Consider the following 20,019-nt stretch of genomic DNA (forward strand, 5'->3'; position numbering starts at 1 on the left):
AATTAAGAGATGGAGGGACATGTGTATAAGGGGAGAGGGGTGTTGCCATGGAAATGGGTTGAAGGGTTTGTGACTGATTATATCTATGAAACTCAAGTAATGTTTCCCCATCAATTGACAAAACAATGACCTTCACAGGACTGCTCCCTGCTCTGTTGCCAAAACACAGGACAAAATTAGCCAATCTGTGCCTCATGCCCATGGGCAGCTCTGCCTGCACTGGTACCTTGTAATCTGTTTCAAACCATGCTAATGCTATAAATTGACAATCAATTTGTCTGATCAATTATTAGCCAGTTTATCATTAACATCACCAAGTGAATGAGATGTATGGCATAAGTCATTAAAGTTTAAAAAGCCATTTATATCCTGGGGAATTCCTCACCAAAATTGTATTGACTCTTTTTGAGCTGTGGAATAGATGCTTTAATTCACTATATCCCACCCCCACCCTGATAACTCTCCTCTTGTTCATTTTATTAGAGGTATCCTGCAGTGAGAAGCAGCAACACGATCCAAATGAAAATTCACTTTAAAAGGAAATAGTATCTACGTTTATGAATTGGAATGATAACAAGATATTAAGCGGAATCCCTTGTTTAGGAAAAGGTACCACAATCCTATCATTCTGGGAATGCATTTAAGTTTTTCACCAAACATCACTGAGAGATGTGACTGATCTGTCTTTATGGCAAGGGAAGATTTTTAATACGTTCTGAGGTTTGCAACGCCTGCCACGTTGTCACGCAGGTTGATGTAGATGTATTCCGTGTGTTTTAAAACACACCAGTGTTTACTGCTTATATACCCAAGTATATACTGCTTATAAACTGCAAATCTGAGACAGATGACTTAAGTTAGTTTGATTAAAAAGATCTGATTTTCTTTGTGCTGAAACTGACAGCAAAATGGCACCCCATAAATTAGAATTCTAGGAAAGAACTGTTAGTAGGGGTTTTTGTGTTTGCTTTGTTTTGTTTTGTTTTCTCTCCACAGACACATTTGGGGTGGTCTGTTGGTGACAACTTTTAATGGAAAGAGGCTCTCACTTTTCGGCCCTTCAGAGGCTGTGGTGGACGGTGATTGCTCAACAAAAAAGCCGCTGCTTTGCCCTCCCCTGTACACAAGAGGGTGCGGAATGTGGCCAGCTGTCGAAAAAAAGAGAAGAATTAGTTTTAGCATAGAAAGTCACGCCAATGTTAATGAATTGCCCTGCACAGAAAGTTAAGAAACTTATAAGCTTTCTTCTACTGGGAACTAAATGTACTTCAATGAAAATTTTCTAAGTTATGGGTCATACAAACATCATAAAGAAACCCTTCTGCTAGATTCTTATCACAATACAAATACCTATGGGTTCAAAAATTAAGTATATAAGCTTTCTTCATTTGAAGATCAAAGTAATAAGAGGAAACAACATTTAGAATGTGGTTTAAAGAGTACATATCTAGAAATCAGAGAATGCAAAGGCATAATGGGACAGTGGAAAGGGTTTTCCAAGCTGGGTCCCAGTCCTGGTTCTGCCACTAGTGAGCTGTGTGACCTTGGGAAAATCATTTATTGTCTCTAGTTTCCTCATCTATAAAGTGAAGCATTGGATTAGAGTACCTCAATAGGTGTCATCCAGCTCTTGGAATTACACTGAATACTCACGAGCACTCCAATATAACATGGCCCAAATTTTCAAGGGAACCATGTGGTACTCATCCTACAGAATTTTCATCTTTTATGCACTGTTTTCCTTAAACAGTGATTTTTCTCTCACCATATGTGTGCCTTGTCAGCAACTAACTCTGGGAAAAGACTAGGAGTCTTCAACCACTTATAATATTTCAATACAATTTAAGCGATATAGGCATATTTCTCAACACAAGGGCTTACTTTTTCTTATCTCACACACACACACACACACACACACACACACAATGCTTAATTATCTTACAAACTTCATATAGTACACAAAGTGTCAAGAAGAAAACAGAAATTACGAGAAATCACATCACAAAATATAACCACTGTTAACATTATGGAGTATATCCTTCTAGATGTTTCCTTATGTACAAGCACTATATGCACATGCACCAGTACACACGCTTGACACGTTTTATTGCAAAATAAGCTCAACTATACTTACTCTTTTGAAACCTTATTTTATCACTTAATATATATCCTTCACACGTCAATAGATATATCTATGTCACTATTTTTAATTGCTGAAAAGTTTTCTATTATAAGCTTGTTTTATAAATTATTTAGCAATTCCTTTGTGATTTAATATTACGTTTTAAGACTAAGCACAGGTCTATAGTAGTAAAATGAAGACTGGGTAAATTACCTGAATAATTTTACTGTCTCAAAAACGTTCACTAAAAACATATTGCCACACAAGTAAGTTTTTGGTGTCTGTTTTGCTGTTTTGAGTGAGTACAAAGTATTAAATTGTTGAGAATGAGAGCCTTCATTCTCTAAGTTTCATTAGTCACCTAATCAAAGAGTCAAGGAAATTCAGACTAGGACATATATATTAGGTTTCCATCATCATCATTTACCTGAAGCCTAAAATATTTCTCTTAACAGTACTAGCCAGGATGGGAGACAGAGGTGATGCAGGTCCTTCATAATAAATAGGCAATAGTTTATAACCGCACTCTATGGAGATATGTTCAGGTATCATATACAAGCAGCTGTGTATTTCCACAAGTCATATTTTGAGGTGTCTTTTCAAAGAGTATAGATATGAGAAGAATAAGACAAATATTTACAACTTGCTATTACTCATGTTTCATTATACCAGATCATTATGGCTAAAGCCAGATGGGACATATATAATTCTCTGGTAAAGTCAAGTAGCAGAGGCTAATGAAATCTAATCTCCACAGCCACAGAGAAGATGTCCAGCCTTCTGCAGATCATGATGATCCAGGTCTATCTGGAGTGGCCACTCCAGGTGACTGTGCTGGAATCCCAAGCCCTGAATCAGTGCACTGATTTGCCAGCCTCACTGAACACAACTAGCCTCCCAGGGAAACTGCCTATTCCTCTGAAGATCTTGGCTTTATTTATCCCCCTATCCCCCTTTGACTCCTCTGCAAATTGATCATGGCTCCCTACCTCTGCAACACCTTAGCCTCATCCATCTAGAACTAGAACTTACTCTAGATCTTTCTCTGACCAGCCTGCTCATTTTGGTAAGAGTCTCTGAACCTGTCCTGATGTCTCATCAAACCCCTTCCCTTTCTGGTGCTGGATCGTCCTCCTGGTCCCTTAGCCCAGCTAGGTAGACCCTGATCTGCTAGGCTCTGCTTAGATTGGCTCCTATCAGTGTCATACCCTCACCAGGCCTCTGGCTTCCTTTAGGCAGAAAATCTGTCCCTCTGTCACTAAGGCTGACTCAGTATCTAAACAGCTCCTGGCAAGAATCTCCCCAGCTCAAGGTGAAGGCTGTTTTGCTGTTTTCTTTGGCTCTACTACTGAAAGTTTAAATTTCTTCTGTAGTGACCCCAGTAAGCAGAAATACCCTTTTCTAATGTTTTGTAAACAGCTTTGATTAGTCACTCTAGTGCTCAAATGTCTTTACTAGCTCTCCACTGCCTGCCGAAGTTGACTAACAATAAAAATAAGCTCTCTCTTATAGAACATGGTGGGCCACGTACTATGCTAAGTGTTTTATATTACATACCACATTTAATCCTCCAAACAAACCTATCTATAATATACCATTATACCCATTTTAAACATGAGGAACTCGAGGGAGAGTTAGGAAATTTCAATAAATAAGTCATCTGGCAAATAAGCCATGCACTAACCACAGCACTACACTGTAAGTGTTTTTCTTTTTTTCTTTCTTTTTTTTTTTTCCATTTTCCCCTAATCTCTTCTTATTTGTTTCTTATTATGGAAACTGGCAGATATACAGAAGGGTAGATAGAGTAACATAATAAACCATCACCCAGCTTCAACAGTCATCAACACGTGGCCAATTCTGTTTCATCCACACTCTCACCCATTCTCTCTCTCCATCTGCGAATCCTGCCCAAACTGTATTATTTTGAAGCACATTCCAAATATCATATCATTTCAGGTGTAAACATTTCAAAATATTTCTCTAAAATATATAACATTTCAAACCCTATTAAGGCTCCAAAACAAAATTGTTAGCACGGCTTCCAAGCCTCTTGACCACCCAATTCCAACTAATCCTTCTAGATTATTTTCTATTATTCCACACACAAGTCCCACTCTAGGTCACTTTTGTGAAGGGGTGTCCAAGAGCATCTGAATGAAAAGATTTTGAGGTGATTCTTAAAACTTGAGATTCCTGGACCGCCCCCCCCCCTCAGACTTCTGAATCAGAGTTTCTAACAAGGCTCCACATTTTGGTAAGCTTCATCAGGTGATTCTTGCATACTCTCAATTTTGACAACCACAGGTACAAAGTTGCCCACATATTTTTTGCACTTCTCTTTTTTGCCTTTATTTATGCTATTCTTTCTTGAAATACCCCTTTCCTTTATACTCCCAACCTGTCCCCACTTTTTGAAGCAACCCAAATGTAAGCTCTTTCATGAAGTCTCTTCCTGATTTCTCCACTGAAAACTAGTCTCTCCCCTTCTGAAATTGCCTTACACCTTATATTCTCTTACAGTACCAAGCAAAGCCACTGTGTTACAGTTTTTTATGCATTTATTTTATCCCCTCTGTTAGATTATAAACTACGGGAGGACAAGGGCCTTTTTAACACTTGTTTATACCTCTTGCATCATGCCTTGCAAAAATTGGCAATTATTAAACAATTCTAGAATTGACCTTATACTGTCTTCTAAAATTTAAAACTTTAATTTCAAAGATAATTAGATAGTTTTATATAGTAAGTCAAAATTAATATTCAAGTGAATGAATTCTTTCCTCAATTCACACATAGTCTGAAGATGCAGAAGTTAGGGAAATTTTCCTAGATTGTTAATTATCATTAATTACAAAATAAAAAATTTTACTATTAAAAAAGGACATTAGAGTTTCGATTCCAGATATACTGGACTAAGACTCTGCAGACCACCTTCCTGTAGAAAAAGACAATTGTGAAACCCAGACACAATACAAAAAAACAACTAGCTGCAGGTACTAAAGAGTGAACAGAAGTAGAGGGATATAGATGGGGACTTCATGCTCACTTGGAGATATGGGAGCCCTCAAGTGAGTTCCTGTCTCTCCAGTTTTTCACTTGGACAGGGTGGAGTCTGCAAGGTGCATAGAGCTGCTATGGGGCATACCTGTCTTGCAAGGAAAGAGCAACAGAGAGGATCCCCAAACTCATACCCAAGAACTACACATGTACTGAGACTGAAGCTACTGCGCAAGAAGGAAAATCTGCAACTCAAGCCCAGCCAAGAAAATTACCTGCCAACACAAAGGAAACAGTACTCATCAGAGAAAAATAACAGATCCAGAATCTCCACAATTTAATGTTCGTAACATCTAGAATGCAATAGAAAATTACTCAATATACAAAGACTCAAGAAAATGGAATACATTCTTAAATAAAGAAAAATCAACAAAGTGAGACTCAAGATTACCCAAATTTGGAAATTACAAGGATTCTAAAGTGGCTACTTCAACTACCTGTGGGTTATATGAAGTTAAACAGCATACTTTTTAGTGCGTGAGAAATTTCAACAGAGTAATGGGAAGTCTCAGCAGAGAAATAGAAATAATAAAAAAGAATCAAGTATAAATTTTAGATCTAAAAAATATAATTTCTAAAACAAAAATTCACTGGATAAAATTAACAAACTGACATGACAGAGAAAGAGCAAATGAACTTGAATATAGATCAATAGAAATTATCCACAGTGAAGAACAGAGATTTTTTAAAAGATTTCAAACTAATAGAACCTTGGAAGGAACCTGTTAGATGTTATTAAAAGGTCAAATGTTTGCATAATTAGAATATCATATATGAAAGCAACCTAAGTGTCATCAACAGATGAATGGATAAAAAAGATGTGGGGTGGGGTGTGTGTGTGTGTGTGTGTGTGTCCTTGTGTGTGTGTGTGTGTGTGTGTGAGATGGAATATTACTTGGCCAGAAAAAAAGAATGAAATTTTGCCATTTGCAACAACATGAATAGACCTGGAGGGTATTAGCTTAGTAAAATAAGTCAGAGAAAGACAAATACCATATGTTTTCACTTATGTGTGTAATCTACAAAATAAAACAAATGAACAAATATAACAAAACAGAAACAGACTCAAGATAAGAGAACAAAATAGTGGTTACCGGAAGGGAGACGGCTTGGGGAAGGGCAATATAGGGGAAGGGTATTAGAGGTACAGACTACCAGGTATAAAATAAAGAAGTTATAAGGATGTAATGTACAGCACAGAGGAATATAGCCAATATTCTGTGATAACTTTATGTAGAGTATAATCAATAAAAATAATAAATCACTATGTTGTAAACCTGAAACTGATATAATATTGTAAGTCAACTGTACTTCAAGTAAAAAAAAAGAATATCGGAAGGAAAGAAAATGGGACACAACACACATAAAAATTAACTCATAAATAATAGAACACTTAAATGTAAAAGCTAAAACTATTACTTAAAGTAGGAAAAAGTATTTTGTGGTATACAGTTAGGCAAAGATTTCTTATCAGGAAACCAAAAGCACAAACGATAAAAGATAAATTGATAAAATGACCTTCATCTAGATTAAGAACTTTTTAACTTTTGCTCTTCAAAAGATATAGTGAAGGGCTTCCCTGGTGGCACAGTGGTTGAGAGTCTGCCTGCCAATGCGGGGGACACGGCTTCGTGCCCCCGTCTGGGAAGACCCCACATGCCACGGAGCGGCTGGGCCCGTGAGCCATGGCTGCTGAGCCTGCGCGTCCGGAGCCTGTGCTCCGCAACAGGAGAGGCCACAACAGTGAGAGGCCCGCGTACCGCGAAAAAAAAAGAAAAAAAAAAAGATATAGTGAAAAAAAATGAGAGGCAAACCACAGACTGAGAGAAAATACTCTGTCAGATTGTTTTGAATGCTCCCTCTTGGAAAAGGCCTTTAACTCCAAACCTGAAGGAGGAGCAGGAGTGTTTATGTACTATATGATTCCATGTAAATAAAATTTTAAAATAACATTCTAGTGACAACATCTCAGTGGTTGCCTGGGGCCATGGACAAGGAAGAAGATGGAGTACAGAGGGGCACAAGGAAACTTTTTCAGCCAAGGGATCCACTCTATGTCTTGATTGTAGTGGTTGTTACAATAACCAAAATCATCAGCTGCACACTAAAATTCATGAATTTTATTGTATGCAAATATAGTAATAAACAAAAAAAGAAAAAAAATTTCTTTAAAAAGGAGTACAGAATTAAAGCCAAGTATTCTGCACATCAAATTTCAGCAGGTCAGTAAGCCACTATAGATAATCTGGCATAAACCAAAGAGACTTGGCAAGAGAAGTCAGCCTTCCAAAGAATGACAGATCTGTTATCAGAAGTAGCAAAAAACAGTGTATCTGTTTACTGGCCTGGCCGTTAAATCAAGCATTCCCGTAAATGACTCTTTTTCTTTGGGGAGAAAAATGGACTTGGATCAAGAAAAAGAAAACGAAAACCATCTGATTTGCCCTTTAGGTCAAACAATGACTTGGCAAGAAATAGCAGCAGGAAAAAAACCTAGAAAAAAATTGGCACCAACTTACTAAAAAGAGGATTTAATCTTCACAGATAATGACATTATACGGTGGAATTGAAAAATAAATAAAAAATACTATTTTCCAGTGGTTTCTAAAATAAAGAGCTGCTAAAATTGAGATTAAAAATTATCTTTTGAAAAGTAATCCTTAAATCAATGGTATACACAAAAGACATTTTCATTTTACTTTATATAAAAGAGTTAAGCAACTAAATAATCTTATCAACCCTTTCATGCTTTGGATTTTTAAAATATGCTTTCTATTTTAGAACAGTTTTGAATTTACAGAATTCTTGCAAAAATAGAATAATTAGTTCTCGGATACCCCACACTCAGTTTCCCCTTTTATTTTTTTTCATTCACTTTTAAGGACGCACACAAAAGTTTCCCATTATTAACATCTTGCATTAGTATGGTACATTTTTCACAAGTCGTGAACCAATATTAATATGTTATCATTAACTGAAGTCCATCTTTTATTCAGATTTCCTTTGTTTTTACCTAACATCTTTTTCTGTTCCAGGATCCTATCAGGAAATGGCATCATATTTAGTTGTCTTGTCTCCTTGAGCATTTCGTGATTATGACAATTTCTCAGACTTACCTTGTTTTTGATGACCTTGACAGTTTTGAGGACTACTGATCAGGTATATTGAGAATGTCTCTCAACTGGGCATTTTCTGATGTTCTTCTCATGGTTCAAATGGGATTTGACTCTTAAAATATCTTTTGCTTCATTCTTTAAATCTTAAAATCACCATAATAATTTGGATTATTACGATATTATAATCATCATGATAATTTGGATTATTAAGATATTATAATCATCATAATAATTGGGATTATTACTCAGATAATCATTTCAATCTGGTTAAAAATAAAATGTCTGAAAGTGTTCCTGCTACAGTAGATTTAAGTGAATGCCTCAAAGTGAATTACCACTCACACTAAAGCTCTAAAATACAGCTATTATTTTATAAACTCTAACTGCATAAAAACCACATTAATAATTAACATTAATGAATTGAGCTTCAAATAAGATACAGTAGTGAATTCACAGCTAGGCAGTCAGTCATTCCTAAACTTGCAGGGGGTTATTTTTGATTCGGTTAACTTTATGTATTTTAAGTAACTAAATATATATTTTGATATATATTGTTTTCCAAATCACAGGTGGATTGAAAAAACTTATTTTCCAACCAGCTTTAAGGAATAAAGAAATTCTTGAAATATAAGGGAAAACATGATTCCCTTAATATTACTAACTTGATGTTATAATGTATTAACTCTCACTATTAACCTATTCAAATTTAATAAAAGAATGTAAAAGTAAACAGTTTAGCACGTGAAGGGGAGGAAAATGAACCCCATTAATAAAGCCACTGAATCTGTGACAGGTCATTTTTCTCATGATACAACTCACCTTATTTATGATGGAAAAAATTCACAGGAATTTCCGTGTCAGTCAAGCTCTGGATTTCTACCCAGACTTTTATAAAGTGTTTTAATACGTATGCCCCAGATTATTATTTGGCTTTCATTCTAAAGACAAGGTCGACAGAAGTTGGATGTGTTCAACACCCCAAGGGGAAAAGTTACCTGATATGACCTTCGTAAAGGTGAAACAGCTCTAGTCTTTGATTGGACGAAAGATATAAACCACTAGGCAGGCGGGCCAGCCCAGGATAGGAGTACTTTATTAGATGCAAAAATTACTAGGTTGTGTTCTTACTAAGATTTCGCAGCATATAATTTGAAACAGAAAACAAAACAAAACCCGTTAGGTACAGCATCCCAGAGCACAGAGCATCCACCTGGCAGATTCGTCAGTCACAGGGTGGGTTCACAGCTCTGGCCAGAGTCATCAAAGACATTCCAAGACTGACTGACCGACTGACTATGGGGGCTCTATAAGCATTTATCAGAAGAACCAGTGAGGAAATGTCCTCACAAGAAGAGTACAGGCAGCCACCCACAGCCTCTTAGCAAATGCTTAAAGCCCCTCAGGCAGCTTCACAACAGTTTTGTCAGATAAAAGCCAAAAGATCAGATGGACTTCTTAAATTTAACAAGTACACACATTTCTTAGGGTGCTATGCCCAAGGCTGTTCTCACCGTTCCCTTTCTAAATGTGAGATCTGTAGGGGAGGCAGGTCCAGGGACTGAGGTCAAAAAGGAGACTATCACCTTTTGAGATAAGCTTCTCTCCTGATTTTCCCATTTGTATCCCAGACTGTTAATATCTCAGACCACACAAAAGAAAATAAAAACAAACAAGTATAGCCCTTAAAGTGGCACTTCACTTCCACCCGTGCCTGTTTGCACATTGCATTTCTAGGAAATGGGAAAGAAATCATCTAATCATAGAAGGTCAAATAAGAAAGGGACATAAATCTCATCTGGTCCAACCACCCATCTGACTAATGAAGAGAAAGGTAAAGCCTTAATTTCAGGCTTCACAACAGCAGAAATGAGGGCAGGGTTTGAAAACACACACACACACACACACACAAGATTAAGCCCAGTTTCCTCTAGTGAATCAGGATCAATGTGGAAAAAGCGATATACCTGTTGAGAGCTGATGTTTATAGGTTGTTTTAAAACGATCCATGTGACGCTCTCTAGAAGAGGTGGGACTGTAAGGGAACCAGGATATGTCCAATAATCCCAGCGTGGAGGAAGCAGAGATAATGGGTCAAAATTTGTGAATCGAGTTTGTTTACCCTGAGGAAGAAAAGAGAATTCCCACAAATTACAATGGGAAAGCTTTACACAGACCTCAAAAAAACATACATCCATTGAAATATTATTTCACTGGAATTCTGTAATTCATGGAATTATTTAGTATCTGCTTTTCATATCTTAAAAAAAAAGAATCTGCCTTAATCTAAAAATTTAAGATGAAGTAGCGCATCACCTAGATTTATTTAAGAAGCTCAAGATTTACTTTTTAATGTAAGTGGTCTTTAAAATGTGTTGCCACTAAAGGCTTACGCTGCAAAACTCCAACAAAAGAAACTAATTATGCAAAAATAGATGCATTAGTGATTGTTTTAGATAACTTAAGACCCCTTCATAATTTTCAAGAGATAAGTGGTAATAAACTACTTCTGTTCTATTGGTCAAGTATGTTCCAAACCTGCTTCCAAGCCAGCAGCATATGCTATGTCAAAGTCTAAATTTTTAAAAGAAGATAAGAGAATTCAGGAGAAACCAAGGAATATATTAGTCACTAGTAAATAGAAATTAATTTTACCTTTTCTTTAATGGAATCCAAAATATCGGTAATCTTTTGAAGTTGGGGATTATGCTCACCAATCTGAAAACACAACATTTCAGAAGAAATGGTTACTGTAGCACATCAGGTCTGCATCACTCCATTTCGGTCACTATTTTTAAATTCTTTTTTTTAAAAAAAAAAAAAAACCTAAGCCAGCCCAGAACAAACAAACAGTGATTGTTCTATAGTGAGGCTCTCTTTCACCTGCCAGCCTTATCACGCCAGAAAAATCGAAACAACAAGGTAATATTACAGGGCTCCTTGGCTGAACTATAACTTCGATTCCAAAACTAGCAGTAACAGCTTCTTATTTGTCAGCTTTATGAATGTTCAGGGTACAGATTCTCTCGAGAGAAACTTTGCTTAGGAAACTCTTACATAACACCTGCACTATTAAACCAGATGTGACTTTCAGACCCTAGATCCAAACCAACTATGGGTGACAATCAAAACATTAGAGGAAAACATCTCCCACTTTCAGCTTAAAACCACTTGAGGTCCTGAATCAACGGAATGTATCATCATGAGGAGAATCCTTCAGAAAAATATATATACTTCTTTTCATTTATTTGGGGTGTCCTGAATCTCTCTGAAGGTTTTAAGTCCTTGGGATTCAAGTATAATGCCTTGCCCCACTTGGATCTCACGGCCACCACCAGACTTGAGGACCGAAAAAAGGAGCTGCTGCTATGCATGCCAGTCTCTGCTCTGCCCCATGCTTCCCCCTGTCCCAGTGCAACGATTTACAACATCAACATCACGCAGAGTCAGGGGCATATCAAAAGTGCACACCCTAAGGAATGTGGTCGCAGTGGGAGTTGAGCAGCACAGCCCACCCACAGGTATTATGACAGTGATACCTCCTGTGGATATCAGACAAAGGAAACTACAACAGAATCTTTTAAAATGGTCAGTGTGTTTGGGACAAAATACTATTGTGGTCAAACTAGTGCTTCAAGAATCAGGAACTTGGGCTTCCCTGGTGGTGCAGTGGTTGAGAGTCTGCCTGCCGATGCAGGGGACACAGGTTCGTGCCCCAGTCCGGGAAGATCCCACATGCCACGGAGCGGCTGGGCCCGTGAGCCATGGCCGCTGAGCCTGTGCATCCGGAGCCTGTGCTCCGCAACGGGAGAGGCCACAACAGTGAGAGGCCTTCGTACCGCCAAAAAAAAAAAAAGAATGAGGAACTTGAATTTTACCCTATCCTGTATCTCCAAATATTGAGCAGTCAGGAAGAGCCTATTATAAAGATTTTCTTCTGAAGATCTCAGTTGTTACTTCTGCTACTATTGTTGCTGCATCTGCGTTTGCTATTCACAAAAAAATGATCAATGGACAATGAGACGTTTCATAAGACAATGTTCCTAGGGTAGTTCTGGGCCCTTAGATGAACCATAAAATAATATACAAAACGTTAAAATTCACTTCAAAGGGAAAACATTAAACCTAGAACTAGTTTACTATTAAAAAATGGTAGACCGTCTACCCCATGATTGAAACTCTTTATCCAACATGGCTGACTAGTCATTCAAAATGAAATTAGTGATTCTCACCTGTAAAAATACGCCCAAGACAGCTAGTCCATCTGGCTCATGAGCTGCCTCAACAAAGCTGGGGTATTTGTCTGAATTCCAGTGAACAACGTGGAGCTGAAAGGGAGGAACGCAACATAATTCAAATGTTTTTTTTTAAACACCCTTAAAAACATAAATACAAATAAAACATTTATATAGATCTTCTGGTGTTGTGCACTTATATGTATAATGTCCAGAATCCTCCTCTTTACTTTTGTCTAAAAACTAAAGTACACAGGTGAAGGACCATGTCACTTTGGTCTGTGGTGTACTGTGCTGAAGTCCACATCACTAGAAGGCTCTGGAGCATCCTGTCAAGCCTCTCTAGCCGTAACAATCTCCAACAATTGCTCCCAAGTGACTCAGGGCTCCCCCATGTCCACAGATGGGACTGCAACTGTGCAGCCTTCAATTAGACCCCAGCTGGCGGCTGAGTCCAACGCACGAGCGCAGGGTCATAGGCAAGTGGAGAAGTCAAACTCCACACAGTAGGTATTTGGGGACAATCCTGCTGCTGAGAACAGCGCCAGTTGTTCCTGAAACTGCCAGTCAGATGTTCATCACTGCAGTTTAAGACTCTTTATGGCTTGAAAATGCAAATTCTCCTTAGGGGTAATTATTTTTAGCGGTATTTACACATTTTCTAACTTCTAAGAATATGTTCAGATCCTCTGTTGAGAGCAAGTTTTAAGAGGGAAAAAGAGGCTTCAGGGTCTTGTAAACAGAGGCATCTGAGGAAGAAAATGAGAGGCAACTGGTGCTACTGATGGGGGGGGGGGAAAGAAGGAAGAGACAAGGAGTTGGAGTTGGACAAGGAGTTGGAACTCTAGAACAGGCTTCACCCACTTCACAACTTCCAAAGGTGTCCTAAATGTCCTACAATAGTAAACAATGCAGTATTCCAGACTCACAAACAAGCGTGAAGGGTTGTAGAATGACAGTAAGGCAGAAGACCACTCTTAGAGGGTCTTCATTCCTGGTTAAGGGAAGGACAAACTGAGATAGAATCCAGAGGGCAATGCAGGCACCCAAATGACTTGGCCAAGATCATGACTCAGCCATGTTGTCCAAGGATCCTCCAGGAAGGATGGACTTCAGATAAGATCTCTTTCAAATGAGTCCTTTTGGCACCTCGGGGAGGAAACACTTATTTATGAAGGGTTTCATGCACAAATCACCTTTCTGGCTGTAACAGAGAGAATGTAGTATATTCAAATGAATATTTTTACCCCTTCCTTTAAATATAACTTCACATCTCACAGGCAACTAATATGGGAGGCTTTCTAGATAAATAAGAGTTACCATAAACTGGGAACTATAAAACTATAAAATAGTGCACCATTAACAAACAATCAAGGAAGACTGTGGCATATCTAGATGGAAAATACAGAAGCAGATTCTTCTGGTGCCATGGTCTATGTTGATGTCAGATAGCTGGGAGAGGCACAAAGCCTGAAAACATTGGATGACGAAACAAAATTCATGTGGCTCACATGAGACAGATGATGTTCCACTGTAAGGGAGAGGTAGGAAAGTATGCTGAAGTTGTTTTAAGTGGCTCCTTGCCAACATAGTTCACTTTGTAAGAGATGACACCAAAGAGATAGAAAGATGTGAAATGCCCTCTTTATGTTCACAACTCCAACGGATTAGAAAATGAATGTGTAACTAAAGAGACATGAATCTATCTGTATATCCTTCCACTGGTTAAAAACAACAATTGTTTGAAATATTATAGGAGACTAAAGCAAGAAAAATGTTTTGTTTTTTTAAACAAGTCCTTCTCTCTGCCACACACTTTGCTTAACTGGCAGCAGTATCTTCAGAGCCACTGATATCAGCTTTATTAGCATTTGTATTTGAACTAAAACTCAAACAAACAACAAACTCACATTTTCTAACAGTGACAGCCACAGTGATTTGAACTGAATGACAAGAAGTTATAGTAGCCACTGCAAAAATGGAAATAAGGGCTTCCCTGGTGGCGCAGTGGTTGGGAGTCCGCCTGCTGATGCAGGGGACACGGGTTCGTGCCCCGGTCCGGGAAGATCCCACATGCCGCGGAGCGGCTGGGCCCGTGAGCCATGGCCACTGAGCCTGCGGGTCCGGAGCCCGTGCTCCGCAACGGGAGAGGCCACGGCAGTGAGAGGCCCGCGTACTGCAAAAAAAAAAAAAAAACAAAAAAAACAAAAGGGAAATAAGATTCTTCCCTATTGGAAAGCAATTTCTAAATAATAGTATTTTTCAACTTTAATATTTTTAAATTGCATACTATTGCTTCATATAATGTGCTCATTAATGTTGAAATTGTAATTTTACTATCAACTACATATTTAATACACTCATTATGTATTTGGCATAAATTGTAATCAGATAAAGTTCCAAATATGCAGTGAACTATTAGCCTACTTTTTGTAGATAGGTGACTCTCGGGATAAAGTCTTTCATGATTTAGATTACTTTAATATCTGTAATGTCACAAATCATTAGATTAGGCTCCAAATTAAATTTTTATAGGTTACAGCTTTAAATGTGGGTGGGGTTTTTTTGTGTTTGTTTTTGTTTTGTTTTCTTTTTGTGGTACGCGGGCCTCTCACTGTTGTGGCCTCTCACGTAGCGGAGCACAGGCTCCGGACGCGCAGGCTTAGCGGCCATGGCTCATGGGCCCAGCCGCTCCGCGGCATGTAGGATCTTCCCGGACCGGGACACGAACCGTGTCCCCTGCATCGGCAGGCGGACTCTCAACCACTGCGCCACCAGGGAAGCCCCATATTTTTATTTTTTAAGAGGACACAACTTGATGATAGTCCTGAAGTTAGGTACAAAAGTAGCTGGAAAAACTAAACAACCCCTAGGAATCACTTATGATAGCCAAGCACAAAGGGATCCTTTTGAACCTGAAACCCAACGCAAATGACTCCCAAATACCTCCATCTCCCACCCTGACCTTTTCTTTAAACTCCAGGTTTGTATCCAGTAGCCTATTTGAACACGAGACTAGAATATCTATAGTTGTCTCTCCAACTTAACATGTCCAAACAGTTCATTCCTGTCTGCAGCCTGCTCCTCCCTAGACTTTCCCATCTCAGCAAATAGCACAACCATTCTCATGGTTGCTCAAGCCAAAATCTTAAGAGTGCTTCTAGATTCCTCTTTTTCCTTCCTTCAATATTGACATCCTTCTCCTTGGCAAATCCCATGGATTTTACCCCCCAAACATATGGATTCGTCTAGCTCTCTTCATCTCCACCACCCCATAGTACAAATCACCATCATCGCTCATGTGAACACGTTCATAGCCTTCTAGTTTGTCTCCCTGCTTCTTCAATGTTTGCCCAAACTCTTAGCCACGGAGCAGCTAGCTATATTTTATAAAATATAAAGCAGAACATGCCATTGCCCTGCTCGAAACCCTCCATTGTCTTTGTCCTGCTACATGAAGATAAACTCCAAACTGCTCACCAAGCCCCCCAAATACCAACTTGGTATGGCCCCTGCAGGCCTCTCTGGAACATGGCTAATAATATCTCCTCTCTCATTAACTCCAATCCTGGAAGCCAATGTCTTTGTCTTCTAGAACATGCCAACCTCATTTCTTCCTGAGAGCACCTGGACCTGTTGTTCCCACTTACCAGAAAGATCTCCCTAGATTTCCTCAGAGTGGCTTCTTCTGGTCATTCAGTCTCAATTCACTGATCATCTCAAAGAGGCCTTTCTTAAGCACCCAGTTACTCTACCAGATCATGTGGTATTGTTCCTATCAAAGAACTTACCACATCCAATTTATTTATTTGTTTATTGTCGACCTTGAACACCCACCAACCCTGAGGTCTGACCCAGACTTCCTCTTCTTCCAGTTACATTCCTATCTCAAGCCAGAAACACTGACTCCTTCCCTCCCTCACCCTCAACCCCAAGTAATCACCAATCACCCCACTGAAGTGGCACTTCCAGCCAGCCAGCCCTCCAGCTGCACTATGTCCTATTACCTGGAAAATTCCCGAAAGCCTCCTGACTGGTTCCCTTTATCCACTCCTGCTTCAACCCAATTTATTCTCAAACTATAGTTTGAATGATATTTTTAAAACACGTATATGATCACTTCCTGATTCAAAGCCAATAAGTGGCTTCTTGTTGCACTAAGAATAAAGTTCACAATACTCACGTGACTTACCTTAATAAGATGAGATGCCTCTAGCCTCCCAACTTTACCCCTGACAACTCTCCCCTTTTTACTTCGTGTTCTAATCACACTGGCCATTCTGTTCTTCAAATATGTGATAATATGTTATACTCTTCCCCAGCCCCAGTACTCACACATGAGTCTATGCAGGCGCTCTCCCCTTTGCCTGGCTCATTCCTGCTCCTGCTTCAGGTTTGGGTAAAGCCTTTTCCATGAGGAAGTGTTTCCTGACCCATCCCTCCTCCTTCCCAGCACTCCCTTCAGGATGAGCACGAGTAAGTTGGGCCAAGATGGGGGACATGATAGGATCTCAATGAATTCTTAAAAGAATGAATGAATGCATGCATGCATGAACAAATGAAATAAATAGCCTTAAACATACATTAAAGAACAGTGTGAAATTCCAGTCAAAGCTTCATCTTCTTCAAGAAGGAAAACCTACAAAGATGGCCCTTGCTCTGCAAGTAAGGACTCTGAGCCTCTGACTGATTTCAGGATATATGAGGGCCCTTTCCAGGAAACCACTTGCCAACTCAGAGTCAACCTCTCTGAGAGTATACTTTGAAGTTTATGAAGTTAGAAGGTGTAAACATAAAGCAATGTGACCAATTTTCCTAAGCGGCTTAGGAAAATTACAGTTCAGTGATCCAAAGCCAGCTCTTAATCTGCACAAAGCTTTTGAAAGTTAGAACATGTCAAATTTAGAACACGAAACTTTAGAAAGCAAACATGAAAACTATGCAGTAGGTGATATAAACTGAGACACTGTACAGATTCAGGAGTTCTGCTTTGTACATTCTTGGCATCTTTTGTCCACTTTGGATGTAGATTTTATTCCTCCACCCCAAGGAAAGAGCAGGTCCCATACCCTAAGCACTTGGCCTCAAGCAAAAGTGTTTTAGTAGGCAAAAAGGACGTTTTGGTTGATAGTCTCAGAGAGCAGATGTATAAGTCAACAGAAAAATAAAACTGGAAAGAAGTCTGTTTGCTGAATCTCTCTGAACAGCAGGGCTATAAAAGAGTGTCTCAACTCCACAGGTCAGTAATCACAAGAAAAATGAAGAAAAACTGTACTTGCCTGGTAACATTTGCTCTGTCTTGCCTAGGCGACTCACAAGCCACATTATATATTTTCACATAAGTAGCTTTGGTTGAGTCACACAATAATTCACTTTCATCTCATGATAAAGCTGGGTGTTAGCAATATTTAACTGGTTTTTTTTGTTTTGTTTTTTTTTTTGGCGGTACGCGGGCCTGTCACTGTTGTGGCCTCTCCCGTTGCGGAGCACAGGCTCCGGACGCGCAGGCTCAGCGGCCATGGCTCACGGCCATGGCTCACGGCCCAGCCGCTCCACACCATATCCCTTGCATCGGCAGGCAGACTCTCAACCACTGCGCCAGGGAAGCCCAATATTTAACTGTTTTAAAGCTTGAAGTATATTATGCTTTGTCCTTTAACCAGAGGATTAGAAAAAGTAGAATATTATTAATGAATATGATTATAAGGAAAAGAAGTTCACTCCCCAATGGAAAAAAAACAAGTCAATGAACACTTCATCCTATTCTGCTTTACCAACGACCTGAATAATTAACAGAGACTCCATTTTAATACCTGGGATTGTAGAGGTAATGTAGAGTTTAGGAGGGTTTGTGACTTTACTTTTTTTCCCTACGAGGAACTTGGCCACTTACTATTAACTCTATTATATGGACTTTACGTGATCTTAGTATATATTTGTGTCTGGACCAAATGTGTACACAGTTGGGCCTAAACCAAATGTTTCTTTCTCTCCCTTCTCACTGGTTTTTCAGGAAATACAACAGAGTTTGTAATTGGTATTGGACAGACCTGGGTTTCAAGCCATCTCAACTGCTTCTAGCTGGATAAGTTACATAGTCTCTCTAAGTCTCCAGTTTATTCATTTCTAAAATGGCACAAAAACCTTAATCTCTAAGACTCAGAAGGGCCAAACGTGTGGCTCTCATGTTGATAAACTCTCATGCTGACAGAATAGAGTGATTTCAGCCACTGAGATACCTAATCTGGCATAAGGAGAGTTGTCTTCTGTGTCCCCAAAATCCCATCACATAGAAAAACTCTGAATGATGAATACAAGTCTGATGGCTCACCTCTGCGGCATATCTCACGCCGTCCACCACGTGTTCAGAGCCGTGATCATCGGTGGACCCCCAGTGAAGGTGAAACTGTCGTAACCTGTAGCTTCCGGTGAGAGGACCCCCACGCAGAACTAAACATCAATACATTTTAAATTGTCAGCAAGAAAAAAAAAATTACACATCCTGTCACAACCCACAGCATCTCCCTGGATCACTCAACATCTCCATGTCCTTCAAGGAATTTTTATAAATGTCATTCAGATGGCTGACAGGAATACAACTTTTAAATATATGAGGAGTAAAAACAAACATTTTAAAAGGTTAAAGAGTCCACAATACAGGTTTTTATGGAATATCTTGTAAATCAAAACAGACACACTGGTTAAAAGTAGCAGAAACTGGGAGTTTGTAGAGGTAAAGAATTGCTCTGTTTAATGGAGAATGTCAGTCTCTCTAAATAAAAATGTGATGTGCTAAGAGCTCCATCTTGAACACGGTAGAGCAGCCTAGCAATATGGTCAGAGAACAGGCTTCAGCGTTAGGAGTCCTGGGGCTCACACCTTATTTACTAACTGTGTCATCTTGCACAAATCCTTTAACTTTGAAACCTCAGCTCTCCTGTCTATAACCTCCAGAGAGTAATGTTACCTCCTCCTGATACTGTTGTAAAAACAGAAGAAAAATTGAACACAAAGTACTTATCACTGCCTGGCAGAAAGTCAGCATGCTGGACACGTTAGCTATTATTACTATTTTATTGCTGTTATGATTACTACAAAAACTGGCAAAGTAAGCATGTCTTTTATACTTGAATTCTATCTTCTTGGGGAAACATGAAATACAGGACAAAATTAACACTTTTAAAATAATCCATCAAATCTTTGTCACTTTGGCAGAGTATATTTTAGTACTTTGCCTCAACACATATGATCTCTAAAACCGTGGGAATAGAATCATATATTAAGTACACAGAAAAGCTTTTTAGTAGAAAACATAGTCCTAAACTGTCTCCTCCCAATTAATCTTTATTGAGCATGTTTTAAAGGATATGTGAAGATGTGGAAGCATCGCATGCTGATTACATCAAAAGCACTGCTAATCTCTCATTGACATTCCAACAGGATTAAGTGATGGATTGGTATGGTGCAGCCTTAAACAATAGTTTGATTT

General features: G+C 38.9%; 1 protein-coding gene across 1 annotated transcript in view; it reads right to left on the minus strand.

Annotated features, from left to right (window-relative positions):
* Positions 1-1,010: 1,010 nt before the first annotated feature.
* Positions 1,011-20,019, minus strand: part of CA13 (carbonic anhydrase 13) — a 29,006-nt gene continuing 9,997 nt past the window's right edge. Inside the window, exons 3-7 of the mRNA XM_067711958.1 lie at positions 18,862-18,980; positions 12,528-12,623; positions 10,951-11,013; positions 10,263-10,418; positions 1,011-1,148 (exon numbers count right to left, since the gene is read on the minus strand). Coding sequence (XP_067568059.1) covers positions 1,029-1,148; positions 10,263-10,418; positions 10,951-11,013; positions 12,528-12,623; positions 18,862-18,980 — 554 coding nt within the window. The 3' untranslated portion in view covers positions 1,011-1,028. The remainder of the gene's footprint in view (positions 1,149-10,262; positions 10,419-10,950; positions 11,014-12,527; positions 12,624-18,861; positions 18,981-20,019) is intronic.

This window comes from Pseudorca crassidens, chromosome 17, assembly GCF_039906515.1.
Source record: "Pseudorca crassidens isolate mPseCra1 chromosome 17, mPseCra1.hap1, whole genome shotgun sequence".
Lineage (NCBI taxonomy): Eukaryota > Metazoa > Chordata > Mammalia > Artiodactyla > Delphinidae > Pseudorca > Pseudorca crassidens.